The sequence below is a fragment of the Chelon labrosus genome, assembly GCF_963514085.1.
Source record: "Chelon labrosus genome assembly, chromosome: 20".
NCBI classification, from domain to species: Eukaryota; Metazoa; Chordata; class Actinopteri; order Mugiliformes; family Mugilidae; genus Chelon; species Chelon labrosus.
In genome coordinates this window covers 6,561,291-6,579,191 of record NC_140353.1, presented here as the reverse complement: position 1 = coordinate 6,579,191, position 17,901 = coordinate 6,561,291, and the positions used below count along the sequence as shown (strand labels likewise).

At 45.9% G+C, this 17,901-nt stretch overlaps 1 protein-coding gene across 1 annotated transcript; it reads right to left on the bottom strand.

The window, feature by feature from the left end:
• Positions 1 to 4,711: 4,711 nt before the first annotated feature.
• On the bottom strand, positions 4,712 to 17,067 carry ttbk2a (tau tubulin kinase 2a; the record flags this gene model as incomplete). The annotated part of the gene is made up of 15 exons (XM_084569722.1): positions 16,461 to 17,067; positions 13,867 to 14,014; positions 12,610 to 12,683; positions 11,459 to 11,599; positions 11,033 to 11,137; positions 10,379 to 10,444; positions 10,183 to 10,275; positions 9,963 to 10,088; positions 9,691 to 9,848; positions 9,406 to 9,613; positions 9,079 to 9,299; positions 8,439 to 8,985; positions 7,249 to 7,608; positions 5,508 to 6,466; positions 4,712 to 5,159 (listed from the first exon to the last, which is right to left on the bottom strand). The coding sequence occupies exons 1-15, from the start codon at positions 16,527 to 16,529 to the stop codon at positions 4,712 to 4,714; spliced, it is 3,723 nt and encodes a 1,240-aa protein (XP_084425848.1). The 5' UTR covers positions 16,530 to 17,067.
• Between the last annotated feature and the right edge of the window lie 834 nt (positions 17,068 to 17,901).

Genomic DNA, 17,901 nt, shown 5'->3' with positions numbered 1-17,901 from the left:
TTATAATATATATTAATATATATATTTATGACTATATATTCTATTATACAACAGTAACATAATATTCAAAATAAATAGAAAAATGTGTTACTATGCAACTACAGTTGCATAGATATATATTTTTATTTATTTTATTGCACTTTAATGCACCTTCCGCCAGTCTATACAATATACAAACAGGCATTTTAAATATATGCATAATTAAAAAAAAAATAATAATAATAATTTCAGGCTGGACTTCAATAAATAATAAATGTTTCCCATAAAAAATATCAGATAGTAACATTCCTTTATATTATAACAATAGATTTATTGAGGCCATTTATGTTACTGCATAATGTTTAGTTGTGACACTTTGAATTTGAAAAAAAAATAAAATTTAGAAAGTAGGATTCATGTGATCGAGTTTGGGAACAAAGTTTGTTTCCTAATGTGAATTTTTATAATATTAAATGCAGAAACACGTAAAAAATTATAACAATAATAATGGCAAAGAAAGTACATGAAGATACCGATAAAGGTTCCAGGGCCATTTTATTTATTTGTTCATAATTCATCCAGTTATAATTTTATATTTTTGCAGTTTATTTTTATTTTGGTTCAATCGTTTGCATTGATTTTGAATTGGTGACGTCTGATTGTTAAAAATATGTCCTTGGCAGTTATGAACAGGAAACTGTGACACAATTCTGTCTGCATGCGGAATGAGTATTTTATTTATAACCAGTTTATAAAAATAAAATACAAAATAATTTTAAACCAAAAAGAAGAAGAAGAAGAAAAAAAACACTGTACAAGGCATTGATATGATACAAATGATATAATTAACATAAATAATTACAGGTATATACAATGCAAAACTCCTCACTTGTTACATTCTTTCCTTGAGACTGTACAGTTACATTTCAAAACATTACAACACAAAAAGAAAAAAAAAATATATCAACCATTAAAAAATCCCAACAAGTGAAGTCAAAACGATGGATGGGCAAAAATTAGCAAATGTCACAATAAATAATTTATGTCAAGTATTTATAAGTTATCAACACGTAATCCGATGTTATGACATGAGAAGTGCACGAGGGCACACCAAAGCTTTTATTAGTCTCCGTCTCACTTTTCAAAATAAAAAAAAAAAACAGCTGGGTTTGTTCTGCTGGTCTGAGGGTATCTGTGACCACAAATACCTACAAGCTACTATAAATATGACACCTTTCTATCAGCAAGCCACTCTAAAAAGTGGCAAAGTAAATCTCATCTGGAGAGTAGCACTAACACTACAACTACACACCACTTATGTGCAATAATAATTAGTTAAAAAAAAAAAAGAAGAAATCTGATTATCTTTCAAAAATCAGCAGCTCTGTTTAGCGTCTGTTCCTCCCTTGTTTTGAAGCCTGTACGCGTATAAGTTATGGTTGTACAATAGTGACTTTATTTAAATATTACTTTGAATATTTTACAGGTATATATGAAAAGTCTGAGCGGCGGCGTGTTCCGAGATATCTTGAAACATCTGCGAGCCTGAAAGAGGGAGAATTCAAAGGTCGATTGCTGGCGGCGTAGAAATTGCACAGCCCTGTTTGAGAGACGCTACAAACAAACTTGATAAATGCACCCTGAAAGTCGCCAATTTCCACCGGTCAGTCGGCTAAAATGATCCACACACATCCTCACGGGGGAAAACGGGGAGCTCTCACACAGGGGTTTTACAGATGGTGGCGATATACGCTGGCCACGCAGGAGAAGTGACAGGAAGGCTTGGCTCGGGCCTAATAGTGGAATGATCTCCGACACAGACAAGGCTCAGTCATCCCTCGCTACGCACAGAGGGGCAGAGAAGAGACATTAAGGCGGCTGACTGACTGAACGCTGTCTGCCTTCAGGATGAGTCATCGTAGCTGCTCTGTGATGCTAGCGTAGGTACCTGCAAGATCTGCGTGAGTCGGGGAGGGGGGGAGAAAAAAGCAGCACATTTCATATCTACAAAGCGACGTGCCCAACGCTTTCATATTCAACACATCTCAGTTCAAAACCCGTGAATCTATCCACGTATGCGTGATATTTGTCCAGATGCAACGTGTTTACCCACAATATAAGACCTCAAAACACATCCAAGCCTCCTTTTTCTATTCCGTGCATCCTGCCACATAGTTAGACTGATTAAAAATACCGTCCGCAATCAACCCCAGTTAGTGCAGGAAGCTCTAAACTAAAACCAGGTGGGGGAATCAATACTGAAGCTTCACAGAAATGAAATTGGCTCGGCCAGCAGGCGATGACGTCCCTGCTAAAGGCTAAAATCGTCACAAGATAAATGCCATGTGCCGGGTTAAGTGGTATGCAGCTTTTTACTCAGTAGTTATTTTTTCGATCTCTGTTGGTGAGCATGCAAAGGGTAGCACTGGAAGGAAGCAGAAGGTATTTTACAGTATCTTACAAGCAGAGGAGTGGGAAGAGGAGCGTGTCAGTCGGCGAGTGAACAACACCGACTTGTTTGCCCGGCGCGCAAACACACGACACACTAAAAGACGCTCTCCTGCGCAGACGAAAGAAAATAAAACTTGCACGTGGAGGCGTCGTTTTTGGTGCGAGAGATTTATCTACACATGGCCTCCGTTTTCAGGAAAACGTGTTTTTAATTTGAGGTCTGAAATTCACATTTTATTCAGAGGTTCATCTCTTAACACTGACCTGGTCGTATTTACAGGACAGCTAAAACAGGATATACTTCTTTTTTTCTTCTGTATTACAAATAATAGCTACTGAAGTAAACCGTTGCTCAAATTGTGTTTGATTTACAAACGTTTTTGTTGCTACCTTTTCTACATAAATGAATACTAATGAGTCTTATAACCGCTGGCACCGTTTGTTTGTTTTTTATTTTTGGCTCCTTTTTACGAATCACAAACACACCAGAGTAAATCCTCAAGCTGCCCAAAGTGCCAAGGCACACGCTGAGACAAACATCTGTGTCTGCACATTACTCATCAGCAATGCACCTCGTGTTGTGTAAGCTCGCTTCTGCTACTACAAGAGTCACGACTTAAAAAAAAAAAAAAACGCTCCCGTCTAATCAACGCCTTCGCATCCAAAAGGGAGCTTTCACTATTGTCACCTGCAGCCCCTTTCGCCGAGTGTGACAGTCCCTCTCGGCGACACAGTAGGCACAAAAAGGTGTGTGTCCTCACTTTACATGATTGATTGTACGAGGGGCCGCTCCGAGCGAATCCCTTCGTTTACTGCGGGCGACACCGAACCACACGTCCACGATCACGCGTCAAGGGGGGAGGGAGTCGAAAAAGCTAACCGTCAAAATAAATATCTCAATAAATACAGCTGTACACAAACAACTCTGGCTCTACGCGTTCACATTTAGCACAAAGTAAATATTATACCCTGCCTGCGCCCTCCGAAAGCGTCAAGAGTCAACCCCAGGACAATATTTTATTAACCAGCTTTACTGATATTCCATCAGTATGATTCAAGTGCATTAATACTGGGGATATGATAAGATACTATATATTGTAGTGCATGAGGGTGAATGAGCAGGACTCATTTATTTATGTGCCCACTGGTGCAACTAATTATTGATTTATGTAGTATAGTGCTGCCTGTTTAATTTTGCAGATTCACAGTTTTGCTCTAAATTAAACATATGTTGTCTGGAAAGTTATCCTAAAGGGGAACGCCACGGATTTTTACAAACAAACCTTCCATGACGACACCTATAGGACTTCTGGGAACAACTGGGAAGATATAAAGATGAGCCACAACATTATAACCACTGACAGGAGAAGTACTGACCACCTTGTGACAATTCAATGTTCTGCTGGGAAACTTTTGGACCTGGCATTCATTCATGTGGATGTTACTTAGACATGTAGCACCCACTTAGACCAGACCTCCACCCCATAGCAATGACACTCCTTGATGGCAGCAGCCATCCCCAGCAGGATGCAGCCTGACACAGGCACACACACAAAAACGCTTTAGAAACAACTCAAAAAAACATGAAGAACAGCACAAGGTGTTGACCTGGCCTCCAAATTCACTAGATCCCAAACTGATCAAGCATCTGTGGAATGATCCACAGAGGCCCCTCCCCTCAACTCGACACCACAGGACACCCTCAGAAGCGGGTTCGTGTCCATTCTCTGATGAGTCACAACCGTTTTGGAGGCACAAGGGAGACCTACACAATATTAGGCAGGTGGTTTTAATATTGTGGCTGATCAGTGTAAGTATACTCTTGATTTGTAACATAACTTTAAGTATAACTTGAATGGATGGGTTATATAAAAGATCACAAATGGACTGATGTTTACTTCGTTTTTGGGACTTCCATGTTGGCGTCGTTTTTTTTAGCCCTGGAGGTTGGCACTTGCTCTGAACTGATGTACAGTATCAATACCTCTGAGGCTCTTCGTAGTAATGAAAGGTACTACTGAGTAATGGGAAATGTTTTGGAGCTTAACTAATTTGCATGAGTACCACTGGGCACATAAATGAATAACAACGCCTGCGTGCAAATAGATGGAGTGAGAAGAACATGATGAAGCGGTGAGAGTTCAGACTAATGGAGAAAAGGGAAACTATATATTTTTCTGATTATAAAGGAAGACTCAGGCTTCTACCCTGACTGGAGTCTATCCTATCGTAATGAGGAGTCTTCCCATCCTCTGCTATGGCAACACAATCTCACGAGCAACTATCTGCTCAGCTTGCTGAAGCACTTGCCCTCTCGGCTGCAGCCCTTTCCCCTGGACAGGTGGAAGGGGCCCGTGCGCGCCTGGCGGCTACAGCAAGTCTCCTGGTGGTGGGCATAGAAGCGGCGGGGGGGCGGCGAGCCGGAGAAGCTGGGGGGCGAGCGGCTGCGGCCCAGGCAGCCCCCTCCCCCGCCGCCACGGTGCTCGTGGCGCGAGGGCGAGGAGCTGACTGAGCGCTGCAGCGAGGAGGAGCTGCGCGGGGAGGCGCTAGAGCTGCGGTGGTGGTGCGGAGAGCTGGTCAGGCTGCAGATGCCCATCCTGGAGCCCCCGTGCTGGGCCGAGGAGCGATGGTGAAGGGGGGAGCCGCGGGAGCCATGCATCAGCTGAGCAAGGCATGACAGGAGGTCTGAGTCACTGGTGCTGCCGGCTCGGATGCGGTAACGCCTAAGTCTGAGAGGGTACAAAAAGGAGGGTTGGGTCATAAATCTAACGAGGATAAATCAATTAAATAAAAGGATCAATATTGCTTTAATTTAAATCCGCTGATGACGGTTTAGCTCAGTTTAAAGCCTGGAAGAGAGAGCGATCAACATGCTTGGTTGTTTTCAAACTAAACATACCGCCAAAGCTCTAAATTTTACAAATTAGTGTGTACGAAGCAGATCAGTGTTTTAATCTCATCATCATCATCATCAACAAAGCTAAATGTCAAACATTTCCTTTAATCACAAGAATTAATATCTAAAGTGATTTTTATTTTATAACATCTTTGATAAAAACAAAAGACCAGCAAGTTACCTGCCCTCCACTGTGGGGCGGCAAGGTGGCTTTCCGGGAGGTGGGCGTGGCAGGAACTGGGCGGCGAGCTGCTCGGCAGACGAGGCCGAATGGACGGGACGAGGGATCCTGCTCTTGCGGGACAGCGGGCTGGAAGAGGAGGAGAGAGACGCAGCGTCGTCCCCCTGGCGTTCGGACCGGGAGCCCATGAGAGAGTCCTCGTCCTGAGAGCGGTCGGAGGCGGAGGACAGCGGGTCCCTGGCGAGGGAGGCGATCATGGGGCCGCGCCTGTCGGAGAGGGACGGCGAGGCAGTGGGAGAGGGGACGGGGCCCTGGTGGTTGGCTTTCTTTTGTAAGAGTTTCTCCCTGGCGGACCCTGGGGGCGGGAGATCCAGCAGGCTGGAGGGCTCAAGCACGGGGATGCGACTATGCCTGCGGCTGGGGTCCTTGCGCGGGGCGGCGGGAGAGGAGGAAGCCGGGCCAGTGGTCTGTTCTAAGGCCAAGTTCGCTTCTTCTCCCTGCTCTTCCCTTAGCTGAGGCTCTGTGGCACGGAAAGAATCATTCTCAGGGTCTTTTAGCTTGGGGAAAGAGCCATTACTCAAGTCCCTTTGGCTGTTGACAGGAGAGGAGAGGCGGCCGTTGGCAAACACAGGGCTGCGAGGGGAGCGTGGGGAGCGGGGAGAGGATGGCGAGCGTGGAGGAGGAGGCGAGCGTGGCGAACGGGGGGAAGACACGCGGCTTGGCACTGGGCTTTGAGCTTTGGTGTGGCTGTCTCCATTGACCAACGTCTCAGCCAGGGGATCCGTTGGCGTCCCCGGATGGGTGGCCACGTGGTCCTGGGGGGAGCTGATGTCCGCCGTGTGTTCCTGGACCTGTTGACCTTCAGCTTCGGCTTCACCGCGCCTTTCCAGCAGGAGGCACTGCGGAGCACTGTCCGATCCCGACTGAGAGGACAGCCCAGAGGGACGCTGAGCCGTCAACTGGAGGGGAAGGGGAGGTGGAGACACGGGAGGGAAGGAAAAAAAACAATGCACAGGTGTTAGTTTTGAAACAAAATCACTAAAATTGGAAAAATATACTAATTGACAAAGGTCTGTTGCTGATAGACCACAACATGTCGAGTTGTGCTGTAGATCAGCAGCAAGAGACTGATGCAGATGTGTGAACAGAGAGGAATTTTTTATTTTTATTTTTTTAAATATGGGGTAATAAATGGTGATTAGTTTGGCAACAGCATGCAATACCATAGCTACCATTATCAGACCGAAACACACAAGTAGTGCTATGGCAGTGTCAGTCAAGCTGTGAGTACTAAACCGGCAAGTAGGACAGGAAAGGTTCACGCAACTTCGCAGGGGGCTTCAGCGAAGAGAGGGTGAGGAACAAATACAGGGAGAGAGAGAGAAAGAGGAAGATAGAGAGGACAAAGACGATCTGAAACAAAAGAGACCATGCAACCTGTAGTCATGACTCGACATTCCAAACACACATGCCACAATCAGACAAAGACACACTCCCTATTCAGATCACAAGAACACATGTCCAGACACAAGGACACATCTGACCCATGCTCTGTCTGGCCTGCACAATGCCCCTCATGGTTTCTGGAGAGAGCTGCCTGACAGCAACACAATAAGCAAGGCAAAATGAAAAAAAAAGAAGCCAAAATCAGCAACTTAAACAAAACAAACAAAAAAAAGAAGGAAAGAACAAAAATGATGACAGCTTGTGTACTGACACAGGATTGTGATGGGCTCATCACCTGCTGAAGCTGGGCACGGGTGATGCGTATGACTGAGGGGAACTTTGCGTTGGCGGCACCCGCGGGGATGGCCGGCAGTTTCCTGCGACTGGGTGAGCGAGTGCCGGGGATGGGGTTGTGTGGCAGAGGTAGGGAGGCGTGGCAGGAGGAGGAAGAGGAGGGACGCTCTTGCTGCTGCTGCTGCTGCTGCCGCTGCTGCTGGTCGACGGACTGGCTGCGCCTCAAGCCCGCCGGCTGGCGCAGGTGCAGCGGATCCGACAGGGTGGTCAGGAGGGTGTGAGGGCTGGGAGAGCGCAGGGGGACGGGGCTGGATGTCCGGGCCGCGACCTCCTCGGGCAGAGACGGAGGAGAGGTGGGGAGCTAAGAGAGGGGGAGGGGAGAAGTGGGAGGTGGAGAGAGGAAGGGGTCGTGAGACTGGTGAGGGAGTGAGATGATGGAGGAAGGATGGTGAGGTAGGAGTAGAAGGTTGCACTGGTGGGGAGCACGACGGCAGCCGGAACAGGTAAAGCGGCGAAAGGATCTTAAAGATAGATTTGGGAATGGCCTTAGGCTAGGAAAGGAAGAATGAGGTGGGGCGGTACGTTTCTGGTGAAGCAATTTTCAACTTGGAGGCAGTAGTTCTGGTTGTAGGAGAAAGTGGGACGGAGAGTCAGCGCATTGAGTCTCTTTGTGGATAAAACCGTCGCTCAACAGTTGAAGCAGAAATGTAGAACCGGACTGGGAAATGATGAATAGCAAAGAAGCAAAAGTGTAACTTAATCTAAGAAAGCCATGACGTGTTTTAGAAATAAATAATTTAACTGTGAAATAAACAACCAAACCAAACAAAATCTGCAAACGAAGAAAAATTAGCCATGATGGGGGAAGGCAAAATAAAGAGCATTTCAAAGCAAGTGAGCTCTCTTTCCCCATGCTGTGATCTGATATTAAGCTCTGAAGGTATGTCACAAATATCTTTTTCTAACAAATACACACAAGTGAAGAAGCGAGCAGACATAAAGCAGTAACATTTAGCTTCAAACTACAGCAAGATGCAGCTGGTGAAACTCTGATTGTCGTATGATTTTTAGCACTGAAGTTCTATACCTAGAACTCTGACTCTGTGCAGCTTTTTAACTCGGTAAAATGCTGACTACAGTCAGTATCATGTATGCCATGTTGTGAGATGGTCTTCATTTGGGAGGGCTTACCTGAGTGAGGACTCCCTCAGCCAGAGCTTCAGCTGGGCTGGTTGGAGTGACGGGGGGCAGAGGCCCTACAGGGCCCACGCTAAGCTCCAACTTGTCCATTCTTCCACTTCCCCTGGATGAGGCCATGCTTTCTTGTCTAGCTTTGCCAGAGTTAGGAGTTGGACTCCTCTTTTCCCATCCTGGTGATTGTTCCTCTGGTTGGAGCACCTCCGGCTCCTCATCCTCCTCCGAAGGACTGGTGCCGGCCTTGGCTCCCGGGGAGCCACCAGGCCGCTCTACCATTACCCACTCCCTTGAGTCAATGTCCTGCCTCCCAGAGCTCAAATTGAGGGCCACAAAGCCCCCACTAATGACTGCCCCCTCTCCCTGCTCCAAAGATCCAGGGGAAGCCGGCTTAGGAGAACCAGACCGGAAGTCCTCGTCGTAGTGCCAGACCCTACTAGGACGCTCCTCAGCAGTTGCAGCTTGACCCTGAGTTACTGGGGTGATTGCAGCTACGTCCGCCTCCTTCTCCTGGTGCTGGGTGCCAAGATGCTGCTTTGCTGAACTGAACAGACACAAATGCAAACTATGAACTCTCCACTCTGCCAAAGGAAAATTCAGCTGTTGTTAACATAAACTGGTAACTTGACAGACTTACCAGGCATCCAGGAAGCGTTCTGGACTAGGCTTGGACTCCAGGCCAAGCCTCTTCTCCAGCTCAAAGCTGTGGATGTTGCGGAGCTTCCTCAGCAGAGGGCCTTCACGGTCAGAAGCCACCACGTCAGAGTGCAGTTTGACAGGGGAACCCAAGCTCGGCCCGGCGTAAGGGCTCTGGTGTCCTTGGTTGCCCTGGTTGTTGCTGTGTTCCTCCTCTGCTGCCTGTGGGACGCAGTAACGTTCGACCTCAACTTATTTACCAATTTATCAAAAGGTTTTGATTCTCCAGAGAGCAAAAAAAAAAACTGATCCTTTGCTTTTTCCCTACCTTCCAGACCGCCGTCCTGATTCGGTTGCGGTTGCGATCCAGCTCCTCCCAGACGTCAGCCTCCTGGTTGCGGTGCGGGTGGAGGGGAGAGCCCGGCAGTCGCTCGGGAGCAGGGTTGTTCTCGGCATCGCTGAGCTGCTCATCCTGAAGGACCTCGTCTGTATTCTCCTTCATCAGGTCGCCGGGGATCAGCGAGGCATTAGCCATACTGCAACGAAAAAAAAAAAACGAGTAAGAGTACAATTCCAAATAAAGCTGGAGGAATAACATTCATTTCAAACGTACCCCATGTGTGCAGGAGTGAGGCGGGTGTGGTGTTGCGGCGTTGTGGCACTGGCACTGATCATCAGGGTGCCATCTGTGCTTGTCCGCTCCCAGTCGTAGGGGTCGTTCTCCACAACATTGTAGGTTTTCATGCTGTTGTCAAACACTGACATCAGCAGCTGTAACGACACAAAAACACGTAAACCGTTTTTATGAGTTATCCGTCCAGAACTATTCAAGAGGAGTGAGAATATAGGAAAGCCTTCCATCTTTGTTTAACTCAAATCAATCACCTGATAGTCCGGCTTGGTGAAGTAGTCAAGACTGGAGATGTGATCCAAGAACAAATCGAACTCCGCCGGCAGGTGTCTGAGCAGCTGACGATGGTCGTAATTCTCCTTGACCTTCCCGACGTGTTCCTGTGAATAGACAAACACGCATCTGTTACACCTCATCACTCTGAGCTACCTGGACGGGGCTACTAATTTTTTTTTTTTTTGTGGCTGTCCTCACTTTGTCCTTGATCTTCCTCCACGGCAACTGACCGACCAGAAACTCCACCAGCATGTAGAAGAGAGACCACAGGTCGTCATGGCGACCCATCTCCTGCAGATTCACACCAACTTTGCGTTAACGGGGATGGACGAAAAAGGGGAATCGGTGTCGCTCGCGCACAAATGCCCCTAACGCATGCTAGACAGATACCGACCTTATTCTTGTGTGCATTGACAGATGCGTAGCGGACGGTCCCTCTGAACCCAGCTACTGGACGGGGCTGGCAAATGAAGACAGACACAGTGAAGATGTAGTTTCATCTATTCATGTTTTTAATCTGCAGAAATTCTACAAAACTGAGATGAAAATAAACACAAAAGGAAACAATACAACTTTTAACCTTAACCCCTGATCAGGATTTCTAACATTAGTTCAAAACATTAAATGCATATTAATTATTTGCAGTGCAATAAGGTTTAAACAAGGTTGACTTATCAACTTATAAGGTTGTTTTGGCAAACTGATTAGCAAACAGTTTCCTACTGCAAATGCAGATCAGATAAGGAGCTTTTTATTTCTCTTGTTATCAGAAAAGATTCGAGATAGGGAAATATCCGGCATTTATAGCTGTTAAACGCTTCACTAAGCTCTGCAGATAGTCGCTAATTTTGTCCGTCTCATCGTCAAGTGTTGAGCACGTCACATATAACGGACTCATGAGCTTTCTGCATCAGTGACAAATGAAGTTGAAGAAGCGCAATGGTAAAGATGCAGCTGTAAAACCAAAACAATGAGCTGAAACATGGCTGATTCATTGTTAATGTGCAGCTTTAAGGTCATCTTGAGAGTAACAGAGTAGGGCACTTACAGGTCGGACCTCCTGGCAGGAGTTGGTGAACTGGCGAGCCAAACCAAAGTCCAGCATGTAGCAGGTCCGACAGGTACTGGGGAAGCGGCCCATGGCGAAATTGGACTGAAGCAAAAAGAAGGGAGGTGGTAAATTAGATTACGTGAGAATGTAAGAAATGCAATAAAATCTAATTCTCTATTAATATCCATAAAAATCTCCAGTGACAGACTGGACTGGAGTTACTTTTAGCCAACACTCATGCCGAGCCAACTTGCTGTAAGTCAGAAATACTGACTCAGCAACGACGCCATCAGAAGAAAGCCAGGGTCACAAAGTACAACACAATAGACAATAGAAATAAAAATACCCCCATGAACAAACAGAGGGAACGAAATGAAATGAGCAGATGTATTCTCCGCCGCAAGCCAACTCTCTGTGACGCACCGGTTTGATGTCACGGTGCAGGAAGCCGACAGAGTGGATGCTCTCTATGGCTTCCAGGATCTGGCGACCCAGACGCAGGGTGGTGCTGATGCTGAACGTTCCCCGAGACATGCTCCTCCTCAAGTCCGCCAGGTTCCGACCCTGAAGGACAGAGACGGAATTAGTCTGAAGGCAGAATTTATTTACACAAAACAAAACAAAAATCTGACTGAAATTGTTCGACAGGCAGATAGTGGACAGGAAAAAAGCCAACAGAGAGGAAAAACACAAACTCAGCGGCACACACGGGCTATAATTAAACACACGGTGCGGCCGGGAGCCGGTGAAGTGCAGGAAAATGCGTCATTCCTGGGGTCACGGTCGCATAAATCATAATTACAGCACGCTTTCAAAACACTCGAAGCCTGGCGATCACAGCATCCAGAGAATGCATTTGTGAATTTATTATCAAGTCTTTGGAAAATGGACCCTACAGCAGCGGATGCATTGATTTGAACTAAGCCGACACTTATAGTGCACCACATGTGGCGCAGGATGTCAGCTCTATTTGCTGCTTGTGCACATGTCAGGAGATCATTCCTCGCATACTTGTAGATAAACGCATGTTAGCTGCTAAATTATTCACAATTTCTAAAATATTTATTTGGCTCAGTTTCTTGGAGCCAGTCGTCTCGACTAGGAGAAACACATGTAAAAAAAAGAGATAAGCACAACGTGTCCAAGTCAAACCAAGGTCAGAGCAAAGGCTCGAGATGGTCGGACGTGGGGCTGCATTAAAGCGAGACGCGAGCCGAACGGCGTCGATGACCACGAGAGACAAAACGTGGATTAGCAGGAGCACGGGTCAGCGTCTGTGCAAAGTTTGCAAACATTAGCCGACATAAGGCGATTATACGATTAAAGCCAAATACAGTGAGAATGCTGAATGGAGAAATTAGGCCTTTTCATGCTTTTTCTTTGCTGATTTAATTATATCTAACTTTCCAGACCAGCCGTCTAAACGTTAAATAATGTAAAAAAGAAAAAAAGCAGGAAGTCCTTATTACAAATACTGGAACCAGCTGCTGTTTAACGCTGCTTGATGAATTACTGAGCATCTGATTTGTCGCTCTAAAAGAAGCTTTAAGCGACTGATGCACGTGCGGACCTACCTGAAGCTCCATCACCACGTAGTTGAAGCGGTCGTTGCGGCCACATCCCACAAATCGGCACACGTGGTCTTTACCTGAGGGACAAAGGGAGGACAAGAGAGTTTCAGGACACTATATGAGGTCACCTCACTTGACAACCACGATTTGATCATGGCTGTATGAATTATGGCTGTATGTGTGCCCTCCACCAGAGCTCCCTGCCTCCCCATCACCAGCTCCCTTGCTGATTTATTGCCTATAGCGCTCAGTTTCATATCTACACATGTGCACAAATGCCCTCACGTCTCGGAGGGCGCTTGCTGCAGCCACACCCCGAAGCCCTTCAAACGAGCAGCAAGCCTCCATGCTAAAAACACCACTCTGAGATCGCCTGCTGCAGCCAAATTCTTACTTAACGGTGCAGTATATTAAAGTAATGCAATGGAGACAGCTAAACTGAGCTCATTGGTTCTTTTATGAGGCCGTCCGTCCGTGTTTACAGCTGGACGGGTCAGCGATGTTTTGATGGGGAGGGGTGGGGGCTGGAGTTCAGCCAGCGTCGAGTTACAGGCTGGTTCCCTGAGGAAACGACAGAAGCATGATGCTCCAGGCTAAAGCCATTAGACAGCAAACACGATCCCAGGCCATTGATTTTCTTCTCAGAGGACGGAGAGAGGGGGAAAAAAAAGGTGGTTAAAAAAGCCAGGAAGGAGGACAAAAGGGAGACGACGTGGTTAAAAAAAGAAAGAAAAGAAAGTAGGAAAACCATACGACGACCCCCTTCTAGAGGAGCTCTCTCATCTCGATACTGTTTCTCGGCTGTGAAGGACTGGGAGCGTCCCAGAGCAGAAACACTACTCACTTCTCTCTCAAATTAAAACTACAAATAAACCGGCATTACAACCGCAACATGTTGAGTGATTTATCTGATGTTCCTGTCGGACAGCGGAGACAGCAGTGGTGCAGACACTGAAGCAAATTGTGCTGAACCCTGAGCCAAATTGTGTTTTTCAGATGAGTCAGATGATCTATATCTGGTCTCAGAGGGAGAGATTACTCTACCCTGCTGCTGATCCTCACAGGCTATCCTGGCGTTTTCTATTAGCATGACATTTCCTGGTAAAATAAAGGTCATGTGATGTTCCACAGAAATGTTTTTCATCACTCAAAGCATTGATACTACACAATATCTGCATTCAGTGAGACTCAATAGGTCACTGTGTCAGAGAGGATCGATCGATCCCAGTAACTGAATCCGCTGCATCCATTTGAACTCACCCTGGAGTTTCTTGAGCACGGCGACCTCCATCTTCAGCACCTGTTTGGGCTGCTGGGCCGACTCCACCTTCAGCGCCACACTGACCCGGGTCAGCAGGTCCATCGCCTCGTAGATCTCCCCAAACCCACCGCCGCCAATCTTCTTCACCTGGAGCAAGAAGAAGGGTCTCTCTTAATACTTTAATAAAAAAAATAATAATAACTTACAGAGTAAAGGTAATAGGTCAGAGTCAGCCTCTGTGGACACTTTCACAGGAAAGTAGGCTCATTAGATTCAATCCTGAAAATATCTTTCAGTACTCTGGTGACTATAACTATGTAAAGTCACATTTATTATAGCGCTGGGCCTATTGCAATGCGGATATGAAGGAGAAAACTAAATTAAAGTCCTGTCCTGAAAAAGGAATCCAGCTACAGCACAACACAGTGTATAAAAATGATGGAAATGGGACCATTAGCATGTCAATGTGCCTACAACGACGGCGCTAATGGGCTGAGCTGCAATCTAAAGCGCGGTTTATACCTCTGCGGGACAGAGATGCTGTAACCTAAGCGTGTAGCCAACGCCGGTGCAAGCCATATATACTTGTGCGTGCCTCAGTCTGGCTCGCCACCCAAATGCTAGTCGGCACTGTGTCTTTTATGCCAGTCGGGTTAATTTTCTACTTCCTGCTTCACTTTCATCAATGGCGACTGAAACTTTCACCGAAATTTCGTCAAGAAACAAGTCGTACAAATGTTTGTATCTCCGAACCTCCTCAGTTAACCCTTCCTCAATGTGTGTGCTGCAGATACGGCGTCAAATTGACGCAGAGGTATAAACTGCGCATTAAAGATCTCAGTTGTGTCCTCGTTGGCGACACCTATGGTGGTAAGTGGTAACTGCAGGTGGCAGGAATGTCACCACTGACACCCAGTTTTTAATACTGTAATGTTGTATTCACACGTTTTCAGTGGACGCCATGGTCAGACTGACCTGTTGCTAGGAGCATGAATGCAACATAAAATCTATGACATTCATATTATTTCATCGGTTATTGGGTTACCCCATTGGGCGATGGATAGAGACTGAACAGACATTTATTTTGCCACTTTAAGCTGTTATTTAGCAAAAAAAAAATGCCATTGTTTTTGCAGACACCTGATCACAGACCAAAGTATTCAAGAACTGAGGTCACCACAGTTTTTAAAATTCATTCTGACGGTTGCAAAAAACCTGAAAAAATGAGTTTATAATAGTCATTAATAAAAAAAAAAAAAAAAAGGATCTCAACCTATGTAAAACCTATAAAAGTGCAATAAAACCTCTCTGGCAAATCTTTGACACTACTTTAAGCATTGCTAGTTAGCTAATTAGCAAAAACTTGCATTTTCTGCAGGTATTTTAATACAAACCAAAGTATTTAACAGCTGGGATAGAGTAAACAGTGAAGTATGGGGGTCACAAAAGTTATTAAACTGAATGTCTTTGCCAGTAGTGGACCCATCCAGCCCAGCAGAACACTCACTCTGTGAGCATGGCTAAAATGAAGCAATGTTGTACAAACTTTACTGATGCAAACTGGTGTATAGTTTAAACTCTGGCATATCTTTGACCCTACTTTAATCATTTGCAAAAAACGCCATTCGAGTATTTTATCGTACACCAAAGTTTTTAGCAGTAAAATATAGTAAAGAGTCAAGTAAGGGGTTAACCAAAGTCGACACTCCGTCCAATAGCTGTTGAGACATTTGGGTCAAAATGATGGACTGACTAACAAACAGACCACAGACAGAGCCACTCAGCAAAAGGGCTAAAAAGGACCAAGCTGCAAAAAATAATGAATTATGCATGATTTGGTTCACAACTAAAAACCGTTTCAAATTAAGATTGTGGCCTCAACTCTCGTTTTAAAGCGCTCTCGCGGTCAAACTATGCAATAAACCCATGATAATATTAGGGAACCAAGTCATTGCAGGTATCAAAAAATCAAAAATAATTGATAATCGCACTGATAAAAGCTCGAACAACTGCACCCCGTTCTCATTAAAAGTGACCGATTTTAACGAGCTCTCCTCTTTATTTCACCCTTTCAACCATCCCCAAGCTTTCACCTTCTCACCTCTCTGCACTACTAGAGCTTTAATTTCCCCTAAGCTCCCACGTGTGTCCCTCTCTGTCCTCCGTGCACAGAGTTTTGTGTCACACGAGGAGCTAGAGTCTTGGGATTAGCTGCAGCACTCTTACGTAACTCCGCTCCTTAGAAGACAGGAAGTGGTGCTATGCTGCCAGTTAGGGAATAACAGCCTCACATGGCGGCCGGGCTGGCACGGCATTGAGAGACGTGGGCCCCTCAGAGAACACTGCTGCTGCCGCCTATAGCACACTGCACTGCCTCAAATAGATATACAGGCTATTTTTGGATCCCTCGTACTGCAGCAACCTGGACAGAGAGGCATTAACCCCAAACTGTCCAAACCACAGGTAAAAGCAGAGGACCTCACAGGAAAGCACTGTTTGAAGAACAAAGAGTTGCTGTTGGGGCCGGAGGGACAGGCAGTGACGGGGCTGGACAAACACGCTGCCTATTGTAGCTGGAAAACACGCCACTTACCACTTTCCATCGCTCCTTGACAAGGGAGAGCACGCTTAGGATGTCGGCTTGCTCTGCTCCCCCGCTCATACCGCCTGTGGACCAGGGACGCTGTCCTCACTGCTTCCACCCTCGACTTGCAGCCTCACACTGGGCCGGGCATTTGGGACCTGATGGAGAACCCTAGAGGAGTCCAAGAGAGACACAAAACTGTTGGAATCTGATGAAAGAAAGACAAATCTGCATTTCAGCATCTCCAGCTGACATCCACTGAAGTGATAAATGTCCAACAGGGAGAGATACTGAGAGACAAAATCAAACCCGGGCCTTAATGACCGTAGCTTTATGATACTCGACCATCGCAGCAGCTGCCACAACTGCTGCCAGCAGCTGTCCTTCTTGACAAACTCTACCCATGGGCTCGCAGGCAAAAGTCTTATGTCTCAAATTACACAAAAGGTTTCGTCTTAATATCGCATTCCCCAGCCATTTTATCTTCCGAGCATGAAGCGGCGCTTCGCATTTGATCAAATATAATGAGGCTCTTTAATTAGCCTAATTTAGCATTGAGATGACTCAGCTCTGGTTTGGTAACATGGCGGACAGAATATGCATCATCATATTTATATAAAACGACATTAATTAAGTGAAAATGACCTCAATATCCACAAATTTAAAACGTCTGTTATTCTAATTAATAGTTATTCCTTAAATACCTACATGGCAGAACAAATGATCAAATTTCTGTGAAATATATACTCCTGTTTCATCCCCTCATAACTGATGACCGCTGCAAGAAACAATCACAGTTTATCATGACTTAATCATTTGTTCTTCTATTTTTTGTCATAATTTATTTGCTTGTTTTGTCCAAATTCAAAGACGATATGTTTAAAAAAAGACTCAAACTATTAAAAGTCAAAAAAGAAGTGTCCTCCTTGAGGTTAAATACCTAGCAGAGGAGCCTAGTTTGTGGTTTATAACATAATCTTGGATGAAATATTAATAAATCCGTTTAAATGTGGGGTGACATTGAAACTGATGAGCTCTGCTTACATCTAAGGCAGGCTCTGAGTACAAGAAGTTCAAATGTAGTTTCCTCTGGTAAAGCGGTGTCTCCTGCATTATACAACATCCATGTCACAGATAAGCATTCCTCCGGAGACCGCACTTCCTTGACTCTGCCTTCAAACACTCAAGGCAAACTTCGACTCATCATTCTCTGCACGACGCGCAGGAGTCTACCGTTACGCAACGTGCCTTCAAAACGCTATTTGGTTACGGGGCATGATCCCGACATCAAGGAGGCAATCAATCCCGTCATGCGCCGTGGGTGAGGACGGGGAGATGGGAGATGAGGAGAGAAGGGCAAAGCGTGGTTAGACTGGGTAATGGTGAAATGACGAGCGAGGGAATGTGACCCTGGGGGTGAAGGCTCAGGAGTGAGGCGGCCTTGGAGCAG